General features: G+C 36.1%; 1 protein-coding gene across 2 annotated transcripts; it reads right to left on the bottom strand.

Annotated features, from left to right (window-relative positions):
* On the bottom strand, positions 1 to 21,687 carry LOC128992221 (regucalcin-like). Of its 2 annotated transcripts, XM_054415692.1 has the most exons (7): positions 21,541 to 21,687; positions 19,786 to 19,921; positions 18,992 to 19,148; positions 8,148 to 8,360; positions 5,909 to 6,118; positions 4,858 to 4,970; positions 1 to 4,186 (listed from the first exon to the last, which is right to left on the bottom strand). In XM_054415692.1, exons 3-7 carry the CDS (start codon positions 19,146 to 19,148, stop codon positions 3,956 to 3,958), a joined length of 924 nt encoding a protein of 307 aa, XP_054271667.1. In that variant the 5' UTR covers positions 19,786 to 19,921; positions 21,541 to 21,687; the 3' UTR covers positions 1 to 3,955. The 2 variants fall into 2 exon arrangements, with proteins under 2 accessions (XP_054271667.1, XP_054271666.1); XM_054415691.1 differs by lacking the exon at positions 19,786 to 19,921.
* Positions 21,688 to 21,871: the final 184 nt, after the last annotated feature.

Here is a 21,871-nt window from a genome sequence, read left to right as displayed (position 1 = left end):
AACTTTCAACTTAACTCAGAGCAATAAACAATTTTAAATTAATTCAAATATATCACGGATTTGAAGTCACAAAGTGAAGCTGGCTGCTAGTTTATCTTACTGTAATAATTTCAAACAACAATGAGCAATGCAGGTTTTTAAAACCAAGATTGGTATGGTTTTATTATGTTTATTGATCAACAACTGTGTAGGTTCATAACATAAACAAAATAATAACATTGTGTAGATATTTTATATTAAACTACAATAGATTTTATAATTAAAGGCCCTGTCATATCACAGTATTTTTTATAAAATAGTAGTAACATTTTGAAATAGTAAAGCAATAATAATACAAAATACATCTATAACATTTTTTATTTAAGGACATTATATTTAAGGTACTGGTACCTATAAAGCCTTCCTTTGACAAAAATAATCCTATTAAAGTCAATTTATTTGACTATGTTTGGCATATTTCATTAATTGCACTTACTATGCCTAAAATAAACCATCATTTAGACTAAATGTATTAATCCAGTATTTCATTTGAGTATTCAGCGGTTATTAAACAAGTATGTAGGATCTAACAATGACAATTACTAACTACACAGTACCTACTTTTTGTAAATTAGTCAATTAGTAGTAATACAACCCATTGATATTTCAAATTTAATATGTTTAAGCACCTAGGTTTGGTATTTGTGGGTTGAGTAAAATACTAGGAAATGTATTTATATATTTTGGTTCTTAGGTTTTTTTTAGTTACAAGGCACATGCTATAGTTATCACAGCGTTGGTGCTGCATACACATCATCTACAAATTTAAAACCAAATGTAGGCTGTGTAATAGTGTAAATTAATTATAAAAGTGCAATTTTGATTGTAAATTTCTCTTGTTTTCTGTTCATACTAACACTCATAGGATTATTTCTTTAATCAAAATATTTGGATCAAATTAAACATTTTAAAAATTACTATTGAATCATGGCAGTGAGAAACTAAAAATATTGTTAGGCAAGAAACTTGTATATCTAAGATAAAATAAAATATAGCCATCACCAAATAATTAAAATAACAACGAACAATAATTCACTCAAACATTAAACACATTTTGAGAACATGTACTGATTTAACCAGGGAATGCAGGGAAACTTGTGAACACTTCCTCTGCACGAGTGCAAGATCTATGCACCGATAAATTTTAGTGAGTCGGTGGCTCAGTCGGTAGCGTCGCGGACTTCGGGCCCAAGACAGCGATGTCGTGGGTTCGGATCCTGGTCACTGCCGATAACATTTTATCAGTACAGTTCACCTTTGTACTGTACCGGCTCACTCCTTGCTTTGCTGTTAACAATCCACGCACGGGCGTTTAGTCTATGTGGACGGGCAAATGCGAGGTTAAAAGAGGCCGCCAACCTCTTTAAAAAAAAAAAGCAACATTTTCTAATTGTTAAATTATGCCTACAATCTACAAAACACAGTGTTACAATTTTAAAGTTGGAAAAGGAATCAACATTTGTATGATAACAATGTAAATACAATTTTAAGACTAATTTATTCTTTGCATATTCTCTCTAAACTTGTTTGGGAGCTACCCTACAGGATGCAGAGTGTACACGGCAAGCCATTTTTTCTATATAACCTTTTTAAGTATAACCTGCTGCAACTCCTACACTTAATACTTTACTGTTAATTGAAATGGCGACCGTACGAAGGTAGGTATTTTAAGCCAAGTTTGAATGGAGATGAGTGTAGGATAAGTGGCGCGATCTTCTAGTCTTGTTCCTGAGTGGCATTAGAGAAAAGATAAAAGAAAAATATTAAGAATCCAACTGTTTTTAACAATTATAAAATACAGAGTGTTCTGTAAAAAATATTGAAGTTGTCAGCCACATTGGAATAGTATATTATGTTACTAGTCCTGGAAATAAGTGTTTACCGGACGAGTGTGGTTGTTCCCGGGATTACCATACGAGAAAAATTGATATATTTTATGTATTAACTTAATATAATTGACATAACCAATGCATGTAAACTATGTAAATCTGGTTGAATAAATGACTTATGACTTATGACTTATGACTTATACGAGTCTGGTAAACACATTTTGGACGAGTGACGTACGATAGTTTACACCATACTATTAAATCTGTTCAAATCCTTATATATTACCACCAACTAAAGGACTAACCAGTCATAACCTCTAAGAGAGGTTATGTTGTTATAATCACTCATTGGCATCCAAATACAGTATAACGGCTGATTGGTGTCCGGTAAAACTCATTACAGTACAGTAGTACGCAATGAAACCCCATTTGATTAAGCTGGCGGCAAACAGCTGTTTTCTGGACTAAATCCTTGCATGGGAAGTTCGTCAAAATAGTGTAGTGTGGCGTAAAATGGTTTTCATATTGCCTAAATTCAAAACCATTCCAAAAACATCTTAAAAAGGGGTATGCCCCATAGTTAACTGTCCTTCTCATAATAATTAATTAAGCTTTTGGCGAGACATCCTGTATATGAAATAAACAAGCAACCAACGATCCAAAGGTGATTTAAAGAAAATATAACCTCACCACTATAGATGATGAGGCCGGAAAAGAACGATGCAGACGACCACATGAATAAGGTGAAGCCGGCTGTTATATTGCTTTCTCTTAACCACTTTTCGTTTTCCTTTTCTCAAATTAAATTTTTTTTGTCCTAGGACGCTAGGCACGAGCCCAGAACTGGTTTTCACATTACTTCAGGCTAGACCTAGGGGTTACGTCATTATCACTTAGATCAAATCCAATATGTTATTAAAGAATAATATAGGTTATTAATTATAAAGGTTATTTGGTGGGATTTGAACCCGGGACCCCAGGAACCTGAGTCCCACGCTCTAACCACTAGACCATCTCGCTCCCCCAAATTAAATTATTAGTCTGTCAATATGTAATAGGACAGTAAAAATATCAAATGTTTTTAAAAATCAAAACAATATAGTTAATATAAGTAAAACTTTTAACAAATTTAATGTATACTCCCAGGAATCGGTAAGCCTGTTTTTCTAAAACCACAGTATTTGTCAGTCAGTGAGTGAAGAGAAAATCAGTGTAGGCCTAAACCAGTGCTGGTTCCTAAAACGTGTCTATTACATAAAAAAAGTACAAACCACAATCCTGTCTTTGGTTCCAAATATTAAAATCGTCTTTGATGAACATGAGATGTTTTAGAGTGATTTTACAATATTCTAAGGATTCAAAGGAACCTTTCAAAATGTATTAACCCTCTCAGTGCTACGGTGTTGTTACAGCGACAAAGTTGTTATTGACTTCAGTGCAAGCAACTCTTCAATTATCATATAGTAAACTTACAACAATGGCATGGATTTATTGGCTGGTTAAAACGTCAGTTCAGCCCGAAAGCTTCAAATTATCAATCACCGGTACATTTTGCTCTTTCACTGTCACTAGCATTCACCTGTTTTTCGATTAATTTTTAATTTCAATTTAGAGCTACACGGAGATTGAAAGAAATGGTTGGATTTGCAATTTGCCTATTATCTTGAATACAGATTAGATTCAATTTTATTTTATCATACTTATTATAGTTGTAAATTGTTGAATGTAAATTGTCAAATGTAAATTGTCAAATGTAAATTGTTACATTTGAATTATTTAGTGTGTGAGGGTATAAATATTGTTAACAAGGTTAACAATATTCACAATACACACAAACACAATATTCAAGTACAATATTCAAGGTTTCTTGCACTGAAATAGATTTAAATGTAATGGAATGAATTTTACCCAGACACATTGGTTCAAATCGCCTTGGACTTTTCAGGAAGGCTGGGTAAAGAGTCATTTTTTTAGGGTAAAGAGCACTTAGAGGATTAATACTTAATGCTACGGGGAACGGAATTGAAAGTTGAAATTAGATTAATGTGGACAGACAATATGATGCAAAAGAGGTATTCATTGGACGATCATAGCTTGATAGGCACACTAGGAGTTCCTTTGACACCAAGACCTGTGACCTTGAAAGAATACCCTGCAAGAGGATATTTTTCCTCCAACTCCTCTGTAAAACCCTGTTTGGCTGATGTTACATACAGATCTTCAAGATTTGGGCCTCCGAAACACACTGAAGTCACTTGGTACGAAGGAATCTCAAGGGTGAATTTCAGTTCTCCTGTGGATGGGTCGATTCTCAACACCTGGAAAGAAGACATTAGTTATTCTGGTTTTGATTGCTGTTGGAGTTTAGTTTATTTTTATTATTGTCACTTAGGACATCCAAAGACTCTTGGACCGTTCATCTTATTGACATTTTATTGAGCCTAAAATGTGCAGGGAGGTGATCCAGGAATGTGAGCAAAATTAAAAACAGAAGTGGGTGAAGAACTCAACACATAATTCTTTACAGACTGGTTAGGCAAGTACGGTAGATTGATTGTATGAGAATATCTTTTACAGATATTTTTTTAAGAATACAGGCTTAACTGAATGGGAAAGACTCCATTCCAGCAAAAGAAACTCAAAATATTTTACACTATTAAAGTATTAAGTATTTATTATTTATGAATAGAGTATACATTATTTTGTGTTTTTCGTGAAAGAGTGGGATCCTACAAAAACTAAAAACCTATAGGCCCTAAAGATCTAAGGTACAAAGAATTGCCTTCTGGACACATTCACTAGTTTTGAGGATGAGTGTTTTTAAATTCAATTGGTTAACGTTAATGAGCTATAACTACTAGCTATAGGATGGTTTCAAACTTGTACTGCTAAACTAGGTGTGAGGTCCTTTTTTTAGCTGCATATCCATCTACCCCATGGACTGGGCTGATTATGACAATTAGATTACTAAACACAAAATACTACCGACCCGAGCTCCCATAAAGCAAGCCACCCATAACATTCCTTCACTGTCTATGGTCATTCCATCAGGGGAACCATCGATGTTATTTTTCTTGAAGCAAAAAACTTGTTTTCCATTTGCTGCAACAAACAGGTGAGTGTAGATAGGAGTGAGATTATCTGTGGGTAGTTTTGTCACTGACAGAGAACAGCTGCTTCTTAGCCAGGACTATTTGTTAAAAACCCAATGTTGAAAGATGCTGGGTCCAGTTTTGAACTAAATCAAGGAAAAAACAATATAAAACTGAACTGCTATGTTAACCCAAGGCCCCGTGCTAGAAAAAACAGGCCATGCTGCAGGATCCATGACGTCACACTAGTGGATGTGGATAGATTTGTTGATAGATTCACTGCAATATCCCATATGTTTTAGGTAAATAAGCTGGTTAGTCAGATTTAACCAAAAGATTTTAGTACAGCTATCTACCACTGTGACGTAGTGTTGCGCTGCCCGTGCTGCAACATGCCCTGTTTTTCTAGTGGGGCCTTGGTTAACCCAAAAAATTTATGAACATTTCAATATTAATTTAGAATACAATAACTGATCCAAAACAGTTGTTACATTCTCTGTCAGACCATAATCAGCAGCAACAAAAATAATAAATAATAAAAAAAATAAATAAAAAATAACAGTTTGGGTTAAACTTATAACATAAAATAATGAACCTATAACATTAATTATTTCAAAAGTAACGGGTACCGGTACTAAATTTTTTAGTCTTATTGTGGATTGCAATTTTAATTGGAATAAACATATTAACAAAGTTAAGGGCAAAATGAATTCAGGAATTAGATTCGGGAAGAAGATTATCTAAATTCTGTGATTCAGAATTTATATTAAAAGTAATATATTTTAGATTGATTCATTGACATATTTTAGGACACGGAGCAACTTTGTGTATTTTAGATTATATACAGCTTTGGTATTGTAGATTATACGCTACTTCTTTTTAAGATAATGTAATTTAGAAAATGAGTGATTCTGTATTAATATGATTTGCAGTTGGACATCAACTTACAAATAGTCCCACTGGTTTCATCGTAATCATAACTGTCGATTCCATACTTTAATGAGTCTATGTAGTACATCTTCTTCTTATCCAGACTCCAGGCTAGTCCGTTAGATATTGACACATTTGACAAGTGTTTGACTACCTTCTTGTCGTGTTGTAGCAAGTAGAATGATCCTACTTCCTTTGTGTGGTCTTCTTTCTTACTGCTCATTGTTCCTGTGATAGAAAATTAATGTTTAGATAAGTTAAGTAACCATAACAAAGAACTTATAGAAATTCTGCCAGATTCAATTTCATACAAAGCTATCATCAAACTCGGTAAATAATTTACTAAATATGTGGTTGTACAAAAAGGGTTTCATTAATTATCAATACAGTTTATGTAGTGTAAAAATAGAAAACTGGACAGTGACCATGCAGACTTCATGTACTCATCTTAGAGCTCATAGAGGCTATAAATAACAAATGTTTTCATCACAGTTCTACAATTTTTTTCTAACATTAAATTGAATAAATTAAAATAGCAATAAAAATATACAGTAAGACAGTTAGAGACCAACATAAAAGTTGTGGTTATGAAAATAAGGTTATAAGGGGCAGATAACTATTAGCACCAGTGAAATTTCTTATTTTTAAAGGGAAAACGTAACCATGCCAGGCACAGTAAACAATCCCCTAAGAACCCTCTTAGGCCCTAAGAACACCCTACGGCTGGTTACCGTGAATACATCGTCCTACAAATTAGACCCTCGTGGCATTATTAAAGTGTTTATTGAGTTGAAATGAACTGTAAAATATTCACAAAGATTCAAACTATGTTTTGGATGAACTCAAACTTACACATTTTCTATTTATGTATTTACAAAATAATCTTGAAATATCCGTAAATTTGTCTTTTAAATATGCGATTTTAACTTTTAAATAATCGTTAAAAATTAATTTGTCTTCCTCCAATTTAAGCTCTGTTATGTTAAAAGCACATAAGGCACACATTAATTAGACAAATTTTGTTTTTGAATTTTGAGTGCTTGTACAATAGAGACATGTTATGGAGTGTTAGCTGTCAGTGAAGGGGCAGTGCGGTGGCGAACCTGGTGGTCACTCACTGAAGTTTTTCCTTTTCCTTTACAACCGTCAGTTTAGGTTTTTCCCTACAAGCGGTTGGCACTCTCATGACTACTTGAGCTCTAACTGGTGCGAACCGCCATCTTGAATTGACTTCTGGCTCCTGGTTAGAACCAACTTATACACTTTGGGCTTTAAAATGAATACCAAACCTTCACTTATCCACAGTGGTGGTCAGTGTGGATTATTTATAGTCCCCCGAAATATTTTATTAGCTAACACAAATACTATTAACTTGAGCATATCTTAGAGCTGAAATAAGTATTTAGGCTTAAAATTCCACATTTTTCTAGGACCCCCCTTTTTTCTAGGGAATGTTCCATAGCCGCCAGACACCCCCCCCCCCCCCCGAAATGAATTCCTGGGACCAGTGTATCTATAGACGAAAACAATAATCCCGCTTACTGGGTCAAGGAAATCCCGTTTTATCCCGTTTATTAATCATAAACAATCCCATTCTATACCGCATGATTTTTCAACCAATCCCAAGTGTTATATTTAACATATGTTTAAACATGGATCTTATATTCAGTTACATTAATTTAATTCATTATTGAGGTTAGATTTTATCTTAAAATAAAAACAGATATCATCAGAGCCAAAAACCCTCCGCATCCCATTTTAATCCCGCTCATGGTTTAAAAATCCCGTTTTCGGGATAATAATTCCGGTTATGAAAACACAACAAACATGGCTGAAAGCTGTATTTGTCATATGCTGTATCCTGAGTGTCAAATTTAAAATTACGCTTGGGCTTTGGGTTACCAGCATTGTAGTGTTACTAGTAGTTAGACAATGGGCATATTGTGTTGAAATAAATGTATTATAAAATACATAAAAGGACCTAAAAAATAATAAAAACAAAGAAATACGAAAATAGGCTTTAGGCTTAATGTGCTAAGTGTTTACTTAGCGTGTGTGACTTAGAGTGTTTTTCTACTACAATCTTAGTTCACAAGAATTATTTTGGGCTCATAAATAGAAAAATATACATAATTAAATCAATAAATACTCCATGGGGCTCAAAAGGATAAATAAATAACATAAAGGGACTTAAAGACTTCACAAGAGACTACGTTTTATATTAATTTTAATGAGTAAGAAAACACCAATTGGCTACCTGCCCATAGGCGATTGGAAGGATCACACTTTCCATCATTTATTCTCGTTGGATTGTCACTGCTTTCCAAATTCACAATCACTTCAGGTTTCAAAGACTTTGTGGACAAACCATCCCAATGGACAATGGCCAAAGAGTTCTTCACAGAAATAACAAACTTAGTTTGTTCACCTTTGACTTTAACTATCAGAGAAACAGGTTGGCCCTCCGAATCTGAAAATTGGACAAGAACCATGAACCTTACATTCATTATTTCCACCTGCAAGAATCCAGCACAGCTGAGAAAACAGGAGACACTGTTAAAATATTTACTTAACATCTATATGTTTTAACACAAAACAAACTCTTCAGAAAACCATAAGCCACGCACAGCACACTTAAATGAAAGGTCTTGATAATATTTGCCATTAAATGTTAGTTTTTGGATAAGCCCTTTCATAAGGGCACAAAACTTAATTTAAGAGATTATATTTAATCACGTTTCAAATATTGAATATACATCAGCTGTAACAATGGTTTTGTTTATAACCAGTGGGTGTTCTAAGGGAGGGGTGGGCGGCTATAGTGGCCAAACCCCCCATTGGAACCTGGAAAAAAATTAAACACAAATTTTGTCCTACAAACATAAGAAAGGTTTTTGGACACACTTCTAGACGTTTAAAATGGCTGCAGAAACAATAACAACAAACAACAAACAACGGCTTTAAAAATAGGTAGGCCTACACATTTTTTTTACTCCCAGACCCTCCTTCTTTCTAAAAAACCCCTTGGGCTCCCAGGCCCATTAAACCCCCCCCCCCTTTGACAAGATCCTAAAACGGCCACTTTATATAACTATTTATATTTATAACTGTCTGTTTATATGCAACTAGTAAACATGTTAGGGCGACTAGTAAGATTTTCTATGTTTACATTACCTCAAAGTGCTTTTAATTTTGATTCTGCCAAACAACTAATTAAAAATACATATACACTTAAAATATCTTTATTGAAATGAACAATAGGTGGGAGTATATATAACTGTACATTTGAAGAACCAAATTATTCTCTCCTGTATTATCAATCCATTGCAAAACATAGGCAGAGCAATTATTTAGTACAAAACTTCAATTATCTTTCTTAAAAACACATTAATTACATGAATTACCAGGATGCGGCCTCATGTCTGCCAATTGAGCGGAAGCAACGATGTAAACAAATAACCTTCAAAAATTTTATTAAAAATAGGGAGATTATATCATATAAACAAAACTAAATTTTGTTGATCAATACAAAACCCTATTGTTTTAACATGTCTTTGTAAGCCATTTTGTTGAGTCTTTCAATCTCTTTTTTCTGTCCTTGCCATTTACTGGTCTTTTTCTGTCTATAGAAAATGGCTCAATCAGCAAGCCATCGATGGTTCTAACTCTTGACAATCCTACATGAGTAAAAAAATCTGTCTTTCCTAGGTCCACCACAGCCTGAAGTAAAATACACTCTTGACTGTGATATACCTAAATCGCAAAGGCAAGATTTATTGAAAACTGCCCTGTACAGACTTGACTTCCGTACAGGCCTAGGAAATCACTGTATTTATATACTAGGTGGCGTTCGCAAAGGCATCCACAAAATTGAGCGGAGTCATCAAGGATTCATATTATATTGTTTTTGTCATACTGCAGTAAAAACAGTCGTTTTTAATGCATGAGTTGTGGGTCTAAAGTAGTATTTTTACTCTTTAGGGAGTAAAAATCGTGTTAACCCTCTATGGAGTAGACATCAGCTGTTGTCAACCCAGTTGTAAATTTCGATTGTAAAAGATTGCATGTATCAAAAATGTGTATCGATTCGTGCTTCGTAGTCATTTTAACAAACAGTCTACAGTCTCTTCCCATAGCATTTTAGCATTGAAGGTACATTAATCCATTCCCACACTCAACAATGCTCACCTTTACTACTTCCTTCACCACCCCTACGTCGTGGACCTGTTTCCCTCTCTTCCCATAGCATTTTAGGATTGCAGATACATTAATGTAGTTGCCAAAGACAGTTCCCACACTCTGCACTGTTAGCCTTAATACTCCCTTCACCATTTCCTACGTCATAGACCTGTTTCCTTCCCTACTCATAGCATTTAAGTATTACAGATACATTTATCTAACTGCGCAAACGGTTAAACAGCCTTTACTACTTCCTTCAGCTGTTCCTACGTCGTTGGCCCGGTTTCCTTCCCTTCTCATAGCATTTTAGAATTGCAGAATTGGATTGCAAATAGCTTAATCTAATCGTCATAAACAGTTTCCACACTCCGGACAGCTCGCCTTAACTATTTCCTTCACCACTTCCTACGTCGTGGACCTGTTTTCCTCCCTTCCCATAGCATTTTAGAATTGCAGATCCCTTAATCTAATCGTCATAAACAGTTCCCACACTCAAGACTGCTTGCTTTTACTACTTCCTTCGCCACTTCCTACGTCACAGAGCTGTTTCCCTTCCTTCCCTTAGCATCATTGGATTGCAAAAACCATCATCTATTGGTCATAAACAGTTCCCACTCTCCGGACAGCTCGCCTTGACTACTTCCTTCACCACTTTCTACATCGCGGACTTGTTTTCCTCCCTTTCCATAGCATTTTAGGATTGTAGATACCTTAATCTAATCGTCATAAACAGATCCCACACTCCGGACAGCTTGCCTTGACTACTTCCTTCACCACTTCCTACGTCGCGGACCCGTTTTCCTCCCTTCCCATAGCACTTTAAGATTGCAGATACCTTAATCTAATTGACACAAACAGTTCCCACAGTCCGGACTGCTTGCCTTCACCACTTCCTACGACATGGACCTGTTTCCCTCCCTTCCCATAGCATCATAGGATTGCAAATAACCTTATCTAATGGTCATAAGTTTGCGTATTACGAAATGCATAAGAGTCGACGTATAAGAGCTTCGCTCAATAAGATAGGCTACTGTTTTTAACATTTGAAATTGAAATTACATAATTCCTGCTTCAGAAATGCTCTATTTACAGATTTTCTTTTACTGTAAATAAACCAATATTTGCTACAAAACTAATAAAAATAAGGACAATTATTAAAAGAAACAACCTGCTTTGATTTAGACTATTTACAGTAATTAGCTTTGAGAATGCGATGCTATGAATGGCAGAGGGCACCTACGCTCTCCGCTGCACCCTTCTAATGCGGAATAAGTTCTACCCAATTTTTTTTTTTAAACTAAGTACAACAGAAAACATATATTTAAGAAAAACATATTTATCTACCTCTTTACCAAAGACAAAACTTCTCTGACCAACAACACACAATCTTAGTAGTAATTGACTAACTTATTCATGTTTCGTTTCCAGTTTTCATCCAAAATGTATTAACTTTAACAAATATTAATAAACATAACCATAATCTCTACCAATTTTCAAAATTTGATCTCAATTGTAAGGCTGTCAAAATACAGAGTAAATTTATAACGTCTAATTTCTGCCAATTATGAGGCGTACATCATTCTTGCATAGCTTCTATGACAAACCAAAGATTGGCGACAACATTATTTGAACACATAATAGGTTACGTACCTTGTTCCGTCTTCAGTCTTAACTTGTCTATGGATGACTAGTTTCGGGTACAAAAACCCATTATCAAATCCTTATTTAAAACATCATATTGAATATGGTCAAATATCCGACGTAAGTCTTCATCAATGTATACATGCAGGTCGACGACACATAAAGTTTACACATTTAAAAACAAAAGTTACAAATACATTTACGATTGGCCGGCCACATTGAATACGGGACAAACCGACGCAGGTTACACGGCGGACACGACAGAACTATCCATTGTCCAGTTGGTGACATTGACCTTGGGGGAGGGGGTACGTCAGCTGATAAAGACTTGTAGTACATTATTTGTATCACTTGTTTAATTTTCATGCCCGTTTTATCAAATTAAGTTAAGTTACTATTCTGATTTCGCTAGTTAAAACACCTGATTAAAATTGTTAGTTTTAACTTCTATTTGCATGGATCAATATTATTTATTATGTTCATAAAACTTTTAGTCAACATCAATGCATTCTTAAAATCCAGACAGTAAATATGTTTACGGTGACCTGGGTCGTTAAATATGACCCGGGATTGATTTACTGTTTCCTTTTGAGGTCCCCAGAGGCAAAAAACACTATCCGTTCAAATTAATATATTTTTATATGTGTCCCTTAGCACTATAACTCGAGCAAAAATTATCTGACTTTGATGAAATGTGAAACCCGCAACCACGCCATGAAAATTAGTGTCTTGTATGGCCATACTGTGTTATTCATTCGTAAATATGTTTGTGCTTGTATCGTGTATTTTTTTAAGACTTTATGACAACCTCCTAGCAGCAACAACACGTCTTTAAGGCTTGACAATGACACCATGAGTGTCGAAACCGGTCGCCATCCAAACGACAGAGGATTACAGTGGCAACAATAAGGTATTTAACCTCTAGAATAATGCCAAAACTGTTTAGGTATTTGTTGTAACTCTTTATAACATAATAAAAGATAAATCAGATAAAAAAGTGTATTATTCCATTAACATAGAATAGAAACTAAACATAAACAATAGTAATCAAAAAGAATAAAGATCATATGATCAGCTGGTAATTCAAATGCAGTCTATTAGAAATTATAACAATCTTCCCCACATAATTTTTTTGAGCTCACACATAAGCCTCAAGGTAACTTGGCGGTTGTCGAACACGTGTTGACCTACGTAACTGAGGTGACTCAACTTCATCGGGAATCTGGATGTCACATTCAGGATGCTGAGCCTCCACTACCGGTATTTGGCCAGTCGTGGAACGTCGAGGTGATTTATCTTGAATTCTGACTTCATCAGGAAAATGGATGCCACATTCAGGATGTTGAGCCTCCACTACTGGTATTTGACCAGTCGTGGAACGCCGTTGTAGCGTACGACCGACAATGGTTGAACCACTGTTTGGAGAGCGTTGTAATGCTGGTATCCCTGGAATATTGAACCTAACAGTACGTCTTTGAATATCTTCTGACTGTTGGTTAGTGGAGCGTCTTTGATTATCTTCTTCCCGTTGATTTGTCGTTTTAGGCGGTACTCTTGTTCTTATGAGTTGATTGATGTGCCTTTTAATTAAGCGTCCAGAGTCAAGCTTTACCATGTAATGTCGATAGCCCAGTTTGGATTGGATGGTTCCAAATTCCCAGATTTCGGCATTTCCAGAGTAAAGGCGAACTTGAGCTCTATCTCCTACTCTCATCGATCTTACATGTTTTGTCTGCCTAACTTCTTTTTCTTTATTTATCTTCTTTGGAATAGGAAATATGGCATCCAGCTCTATTCTTAATCTTCTGTGCAAATAAAGTTCTGCTGGGCTTTTCCCACATGCAAGTGGTGTGGCTCTGTAGCGTAGAAGCATTTTCCTGACCTTTTCTGGCATGGTGCCCTTTTCACTTGCCATTGATTTTAAACGTTTCTTCACAGTTTGAACATTTCTTTCGGCTAATCCATTTGTAGCTGGATGGCCTGGGGCAATAAATTTTTGGGTAATACCATGATCAATACAGAAGGCTTTGAATACATCGCTTGTGAAAATTGATGCATTATCGGTGACCAATGAATTGGGGTAGCCATGGAATGAAAATATTTCTTGAAGTGTGTGTATTGTTGTTTCAGTTGTAGGAGAATGTCTCATGACTCGGACCTCTGCCCATTTTGACTTGGCATCAATGGCAACTAGAAAATGATGACCCTCGAAAGGACCTGCATAGTCTATATGTAGACGTTCCCAATTGGAGTGAGGCTGATCCCACGGGTGTACTATCACCTTCGGGGGGTTGTTACGGAGCTTAGCACAGATTTCACAAGATCTAACTAGTTCTTCTATGTCATGGTTCATCCCTTCCCAGTACACATACCGCCTTGCAAGTTGTTTCATTTTTGTTATACCGATATGTGTTGTGTGAAGTTCTCTCAAAATTGAATTTTTGAGGCTCTGTGGAATGACAACTCGATCTTGCCAAAAGAGAATTCCATCAAGAAGGGTGTAGGGTGTGTCTTCGTTGCTTGTTTGTAGAGTTTTCATAAGAGATTTGAGATGAGAATCGTTTAATGTTGCACTTGCAATGGTCTGATTCGTGATAGCAGTTGAAGAAATTTGGAAAAGTGACTCAGCATACAGAAGGTGAACTTCTTCATTTATCTTCATATCAGTTGATCTTGAGTCTTGAGACAAAGGTGCTCGAGATAAACAATCAGCATTTTCATTTTCATCTCCTGATTTGTTTTTCAACTTATAATTGAATCCAGATAGAAATGAAGCATATCGAAGTAATCGAGCTGTTGTCATTTTCGGCAAAGAGTGGTCATGACTAAAGATTCTGCTCAAAGGCTTATTATCTGTGACAAGAGTGAACTGGCTTCCATACAAGTAGTTATGAAACTTTCCAACAGAAAATATAATAGCAAGTGCCTCTCGATCTAGTTGATTATAATTTTGTTCTGCAGGTGTTAGTGATCTGGATGTGTAAGCGATAGGGCGTTCATGACCATTTACGATGTGGCTAAGTATTCCCGCAATGCCAACAGGGCTTGCATCGCAAGAAAGTACAACTGGCAATTTTGGATCATAAGGAATCAGGACTCTGTCACTGCAAATCTCTTGCTTGAGCTTTTGGAAGGATGATTCACATTCTGTCGTCCATTGAAAACGGTGTTTCTTCTTGAGCAACTCCCTTAAGGGACAGGACAACGTAGATAGATTTGGAATGAAACGTGAGTAATAAGTAATCATTCCAAGAAATCTTCTGACCTTATCAGCGTCGTGCGGTCTTGACATTTCCATCACTGCCTTTATCTTCTCGGGAGATTTGCTGATTTTATTTTGCTCAATCAGGTGTCCTAAGTATTCAATCTTTGTTTCAAAAAATGTACATTTCTTTCGATTTAGATGTAAGTCGTATTCTGTTAGTCTTCTTAAACACATTCGAAGGTTGTGAGCACATTCTGCTTGGGTTGCTCCATGGACGACTATGTCATCGAAATAAGCTTCACACTTATTAAGTCCATTGAGGATTTGTGACAAAATTCTGTTGAATTCTGAGGGAGCGGTTTTTATGCCAAAACTGAGACGGTTCATGAGAAAGGTTCCCTTATGTGTTGACATAGTTTGGATTTCACTACTTTCTTTGTCTACTGCTAAATGTAAGTACGCTTTATAAAGGTCAAGTTTGCAAAAGTATTTGGAATTTCGGAGACTGTTAAGAACATCTTCAACCGTCCTTATAGGAAAATTAGCCGAGACTAACCTCTCGTTTACACCGCACTTGTAATCCACACAAAGTCTCAGTCCACCATCTGGTTTGGGAATGATGACGAGAGGTGATCCCCAGTCACTTGTCGCAATCGGAGTGATGATTCCCTCTTTTTCTAAAGATTCCAACTCCTTTTCAACACGTTCTCTAAGTGCATATGGGACATCACGTTCTTTTGTAAATACCGGTTTTGCGTCATCTCTTAAAGTTAATGAAACTTGAATGTTAGGAACACAACCAATTTTTTCCTCAAAAATTGAAGCAAACTCATTCAGAATGTTATTAATATCTTGAAAGTTCTTTCTGTCGCCATCAACCAAATGGACTTTTGGATTAGTTTTCATGTCATGATCGATTTGTTTTAGTTCAATGTCGAAAGCACGGATCAAATCTCTACCTAAAATAGGATCGTGGCCTGATGAAACTACATACACTTCTGCTTTTAAAGATCGTTCTTTATATTGTAATGTAACTTTAGCTTTTCCTTTACATGGCACAATATCATTGGAATAAGCTCGAAAATTTAGATTTGAAGGTTGAAGATCTATTCCCAAATTCAATGCTAAGAACTTATCCTCTGGTAAAATTGTGTACCGTGCGCCAGAATCTACTTCCATCTTCAGTTTCTTGTGGTTTATCGCTACCTACCTCTACTATGTACTTTCCATGTCCAGGTTCAATTTCGTAGAGGTTGATGATTTTCTTATCTTTGGATACTGAACTGATTATGTTGCATGCCCCGTAGGAACAATCAGATTGTGAGTCATTGATCATATCATTGTCAGAGAATCGGTTAACTTGTTTACTTGAAGCATATTTCTTGGTCAGGGTATTGATGCAAACTTTTTGAATGTGGCCATTCTTCTTACATGCTTCACAGAATAGTTTTTCACGCCTTATTCGACACTGGTTTGATCGGTGGTTAGATGTTCCACATCTGAAGCAAAGATTGTTGATTCCTAAGGACTCATAATCGATTCTTTGGCTTGATCGATGCTTGTATGATGGCTTTTTCCAGGGAGATGATGTTGATGATGATGATGATGATGTCCGAGTGGATGGATGATCGTGTCTAGTGGTCTTCTGAATTTTCATTATATCTGGCACTGAAGAACTAGGGATCAGAGGTTTTGAAATGTTTGAAAGTTCCTTGCACTGGATTTGGGCTGCTTCAAGAGCTATAGCTCTCCTGACTATTCCATCAAAGTTCTCTTCCTTTCCTTGTAAAAGTTGTTCTCGAATGCTATTATCACGAATGCCCCTAATGAATTGAGCCCTTAAGAAAATGTGAGCTGTTGAAATGTTTTCTATGCATTCACATTTTATGTAAAATTCACAGTCAGCAAGTCGTTTTTGCAAACTTGCAACATAGTCAGGTATGTTTTCACTTTCTGATTGGTAAGTAGAGAAAAAGTAATGCTGCGACACTACAGTATTCTTTTTAGGCGATAGCATTTCGCCAAAGGTTTCAACTAGCTGTTCATATTCCAAGTCTTTGATTTTCTTTGTAGGTCCTTTGAATGCAACTAAGTTGTTGTAATGGATAGAACCGATTGATGCACATAGAATTTGAGCTTTTTTAGTTTTGTTTGACACATTCTTCATGCTGAGATAGTTTTCAAAACGTTCAATATAGGCTGAAAATCTTTCTTTTTCTGAGTTGTAACTTTCAAATTGAGCAGTTGGATCTGGTGTGTTATCTTTCATTTTTTGTTCTAGTTTCTCAAACAACAGAAATAGAAGATCCATTTGTTGTTTCTGGCCTTCTATGAATTTGTCAAATTGTTCTGAGTTCATTTTGTTGTTGTAACTTGAATGTTCCTAAGCCTGAGATGTAGTTATTGTTATTTGAAGAAAAGGTAATTGAAAAAAATGTAACTGGTCATTAATGTATGAATAAACAAATTTATACTTTTACCTCGTCGCCAAAACTGTTGTAACTCTTTATAACATAATAAAAGATAAATCAGATAAAATCAGATAAAAAAGTGTATTATTCCATTAACATAGAATAGAAACTAAACATAAACAATAGTAATCAAAAAGAATAAAGATCATATGATCAGCTGGTAATTCAAATGCAGTCTATTAGAAATTATAACAGTATTATAATCCTAATCACTTTATAGCTCTGGAGATTGTAGTATATAGTACTTTTGAATGTGTTTGGGAAGATAATCAAATACGGTAATAGCAACAAACTTTTTGTAGGACATCCGGTATTCAAGTTGTGTTCTAGACACAAAATTCTGAATTATTTTAATTAATACGGTGGACAAACACCTAAAATTAGGAAAGGTAAGAATCACAAAATTTATGATTTTGGAATGTGACACACAAAGGATCTATGCATCCTTTCACACCAAACCTCCCATGAGTTGGAGACGAGACCTGACCATACGACGGAATTTGAACCCTCATTCTCTGGGGCCCTGGGGCTGTCTCCTGAGGCCAGGCGCACACAGGCGATTTTGAGTTGCGCAACAGTTGCCCGACTAATCGGGGGACTGTTGCGCAACTCTCTCGGAGACTCTAAAGTCTAGCGACAGTTGAGCTGGAGTGCGCACACAGGCAACTTTTTAGTCGCGGATCTAGTCTTGAGACGTGTTGGAAATACATTCGTTACAGCGTTCCGAATGGATTTCAATGATACAGCCGTAGTATGTGCTTTATTGCTGAAGTTTCGCTCGCGAAAGAAAAAGAGAAGATACTGGGTTCATCCCATATATAGTGAGCGACTTGTGAAAGGACAGTTTCAATGACTTTAAATATAGTCGGCCACTTCTCAACTTCGTCAATTAATTGTTCGACATCCTCATCACGCACACTCATACTTGTAATTTTCTAAAAACTTCACACAACAAGAGAGCAAACACTAGTGACAGTTCTGGCCACGAGTAGTTGAACTCCTGGGGTGAGACTGAGCGACACAGCGACTATTTAGTTGCATGAGTGCGCATCTACACTTGTTTTATGGATACCAAACCTGGAGCGACAGTCCCGCAACAATTCAGTCGCAGAGCAGTCGCTGGCAAATTGGGTCCGGGAACATTGGTTGCAACAGTTGCGCGACTGTCCCCAGACTGTTTCCTTCGTGTGCGCACTCCAATTTAAAACAATGTTGAACATTTTAGTCGGGCAACTGTTGCGCGACTCAAAATCGCCTGTGTGCGCCTGGCCTGATTGGATCTGGGAAAAACCCCTCAGACTGCTCGTTTAGTGATCATTACCTTTAAACAGTCTTAACAAAAAATCACTTTGGTTTGACAAGATTTATCCAAAGCGTAATACCTTTGTAATACTTTACGATAGTCCTATATACTGGACTCCTAAATTGCAGCTCATGTCAAGCAACTCATGGCCATTGTAGGCCTAACAATGGTTATACTCAAAAAGATACAGTACAGTAGTTGTAAGTGTAAGATTGGTTATGTTACTCCCTTGTCTAACTTACAGCCTTTGTAGCTCAAATAGCAAAATATGGTAATATGTTAGCAATAAAATATATTCTTACCAACTTCAACAACATGGTGCTCGTCAGTCTGGGGCCTATAGCTATGGATGGAATGTTTAAAAATGTCAACGTAGAAAAGAGTCTGATTCTCTTCATCCCAATAAGGTCCTTCTCCAAGGTCAAGAGCTGGGCCGATTGGAGTGACAGTAGGAGCCATCTAATACAAGTTATTTATATATTAAAAGGAATTCAAAACTTAATATATTGTAAGAGTGTAACTACAGGCTGATATTGATGTAAAACTAAAACCTGCTTTTCAAAATGAACAAGTAGGCTTAATAAGTTAAGTTAACATTTATCTATCAATACCGTTGACAATTGAATACTGAAGTTGACATCAGTTTTTCCACACAACCGAAAAGATATTACCCGCTCACTGGGTCCAGAAATCCCAGTTTTATCCCGCAAGATTTTTTGTTCAATTATGAGTGTTATACAGTGTTTAAATATAGTAGTTTAAACATTGCTATCATATTTTGCTACAGTAATTTTATTAATTTTAGGTAGTTAATCGCTAAAATAAAGCATTAAAAATAAAAATTTCTTAGCCAAAAATCCTGTTTTAGCCAGCATCTCGTTTTCCGGTAATAGCTCATGCTCTAAAAATCTTGTTTTCTGGATAATAATCCTGTGTATGGAAACACAGGTTGCGAACCATTGAATAACATTGAATTAAATGTTATGTAGACCAGCTGTCGCAAAATCTTTTTGAAAATTATTGCGACTAGGATGACAAAAAAAGAGTACCATACCTAGTAATTTATATAGGCTATCATTAGAAACTACATTTTTACCTGAAAACAATGATGCAAAGATTTTTCTGCTGTCACAAAAACTGAATAAAATACGATCGTTTTAATTTTATCGTTTTTTTTTTTTTACTGTAATGCCTCTTGTCTGCTGGTTTCTGTCGCCATGACTGTGAATTGACTAAACACAAACAAGAACGATTGAAAGGATTGTCTAGGGAAGAGGAAGAAACCTAAAGATGACAAACATTAAGTTTATGCAAAGGTAGGTAGGTAGGTTGGTTAGTTATGCGGATTCGTGACTGTATTAAGTCCTTTGAAGGTAGGTTAGATTAGGGAAGTTTAAGTTTAGGTTATAATAAATCCAGTTGTTGATTTATGTTATCTCCAGACTGTTTTTGCACTGTATAAAAAGTGTAAATACCCCCGCCGCTCTACAAAATGGTTGGGAAAAAAATTCTAAAATTTTATGTTTTTAGGGTCAAAAATGGGAAAAACCCATTTTTACCCCATAAAACCCCCCATAAACCCCTGTTCCCATGGTCCGATTATGCTGGATCCTGAACTCGTTCGAATAAATGTAGGTTTACACGTTTGTACCAAATTTCATCAAAATCGGATCATTTTTGCTCGAGTTATCGTGCTAACGGACACACACATATATATATATATATATAAATACAGGGTTTTCATAAATGAATGGTGCAATTTTAACTTTAAATTAAAAGAAAACTATATAAAGTACATTAAAAATATTTATTTCATTAGAATCTCCATTAAAAACAGTTTTATATACTGATGCATTTTACATTTCAATGTGTCCACCACCGATAGCTCTGCAGACATCTAATCTATGGTCGATCTCGGCCCATACGCTGTGGAGCATGTCTCTTGTAACCGATGATACTGCCTCATAAATCCTTTCCTTTAAATGAGCAACATCACGGATTTTCTGAGAATATACGATGTTTTTTACGTATCCCCACAGGAAAAAATCGCATGGAGTCAAATCCGGGCTTCTAGGAGGCCATGCTATTGGGCCACCTCGACCTATCCATCTTTGTTCAAAAACAGTTTTTTGATCAGAATCGAATATTTGAGGTTATTGCACAAATATAAATATATATATATATATATATGAATTTGAACGGATGGTGTTTTTGGCCTCTAGGGACCTCAAAACGAAAAAAAAAGTCGGTCCCGCGTCCAGGTCTTACCATGAGTACTACGGTAATAGCTTATTCCCTACCTATATGGGAAATTCGCTAAAACAGTCCCATAATCTGGAGTAAACATAAATCAACAACTTGATTCATACCTCGCGATTGAGATACCTCGTACGCTCTTGCCCCATTTATGCTCTTACCCCACCTCACCCTAGGCCTAGCCTACTTGAATTAACGTGTTTACTTGTCTAAGTGTGGGTTTTGAGGGTACGGTAATAAGTTTTTTGCTTTAAAATGGCATATAATCAATCAATAAACGTGACTTGGGCTATTATTTTTGATTTTACAGTGTAACTTAAGCACTGAAGTGCAAATTCACCCGCAGTAAAAATATAGTTTCTAATACAAATTACTATGGTTGGTAGTGTAGCCCATTAAACAAGAACTCAGGTTAATTGGTGAACAAGACAACATAAACAAGGCCAAACAAATTAGAATTAGGTAGGTGTACCAATAGAAAGGTTCAGGCTTCAACTATTTTAGACAGACAGTAAAAATGTTCTGGCTGCCATAATAATCAACTATGGAGGAGGGAAATAGCCACACCTATGAATAAAAACTAGAAACTACTTACCTACGTTAAGTTAAAATAATTAATAGGACCTAATGCTTTTGATAACGAATCACTTATTTTCTTAATTTCTAGTGAGTGAAAGAGAATCAGGATCAGTCAGCGAACCAGCACTAGCAGATAGACAGCACTGACAGCTGACAGCAGACGAGACAATGCCGCAGGGCGCAGACGACTAGAGTAGAGTAGAGTGAGTAGATCACTAGATAGAGGAGATACTGACAGTGACAACGACACTGACTTTGCGCTTGCACAAGAAAGACCCCACTACCACTCCACTTGCTCGTTTGACATCTACCCGGCATGCCGTTAACCCGACTTCTAGCCGGCCCGG

Source organism: Macrosteles quadrilineatus, unplaced genomic scaffold, assembly GCF_028750875.1.
Source record: "Macrosteles quadrilineatus isolate MER2022 unplaced genomic scaffold, UCM_ALF_1.0 Scaffold_4__1_contigs__length_99947679, whole genome shotgun sequence".
NCBI classification, from domain to species: domain Eukaryota; kingdom Metazoa; phylum Arthropoda; class Insecta; order Hemiptera; family Cicadellidae; genus Macrosteles; species Macrosteles quadrilineatus.
Note: the sequence above shows the minus strand (reverse complement) of the source record. Positions and strands in the feature narration are given on the sequence as shown.

Excerpts from the sequence above, each read along its gene's own strand:
- LOC128992221 (XM_054415692.1), bottom strand. The coding sequence starts at position 19,148 with ATGGCTCCTACTGTCACTCCAATCGGCCCAGCTCTTGACCTTGGAGAA. Across the intron at positions 8,361-18,991 it reads GCACCATGTTGTTGAAGTTG|ATTCGGAGGGCCAACCTGTT; the intron begins GTAAGAATATAT and ends TCCAATTTTCAG. Across the intron at positions 6,119-8,147 it reads TTCCAATCGCCTATGGGCAG|GAACAATGAGCAGTAAGAAA; the intron begins GTAGCCAATTGG and ends TTTCTATCACAG.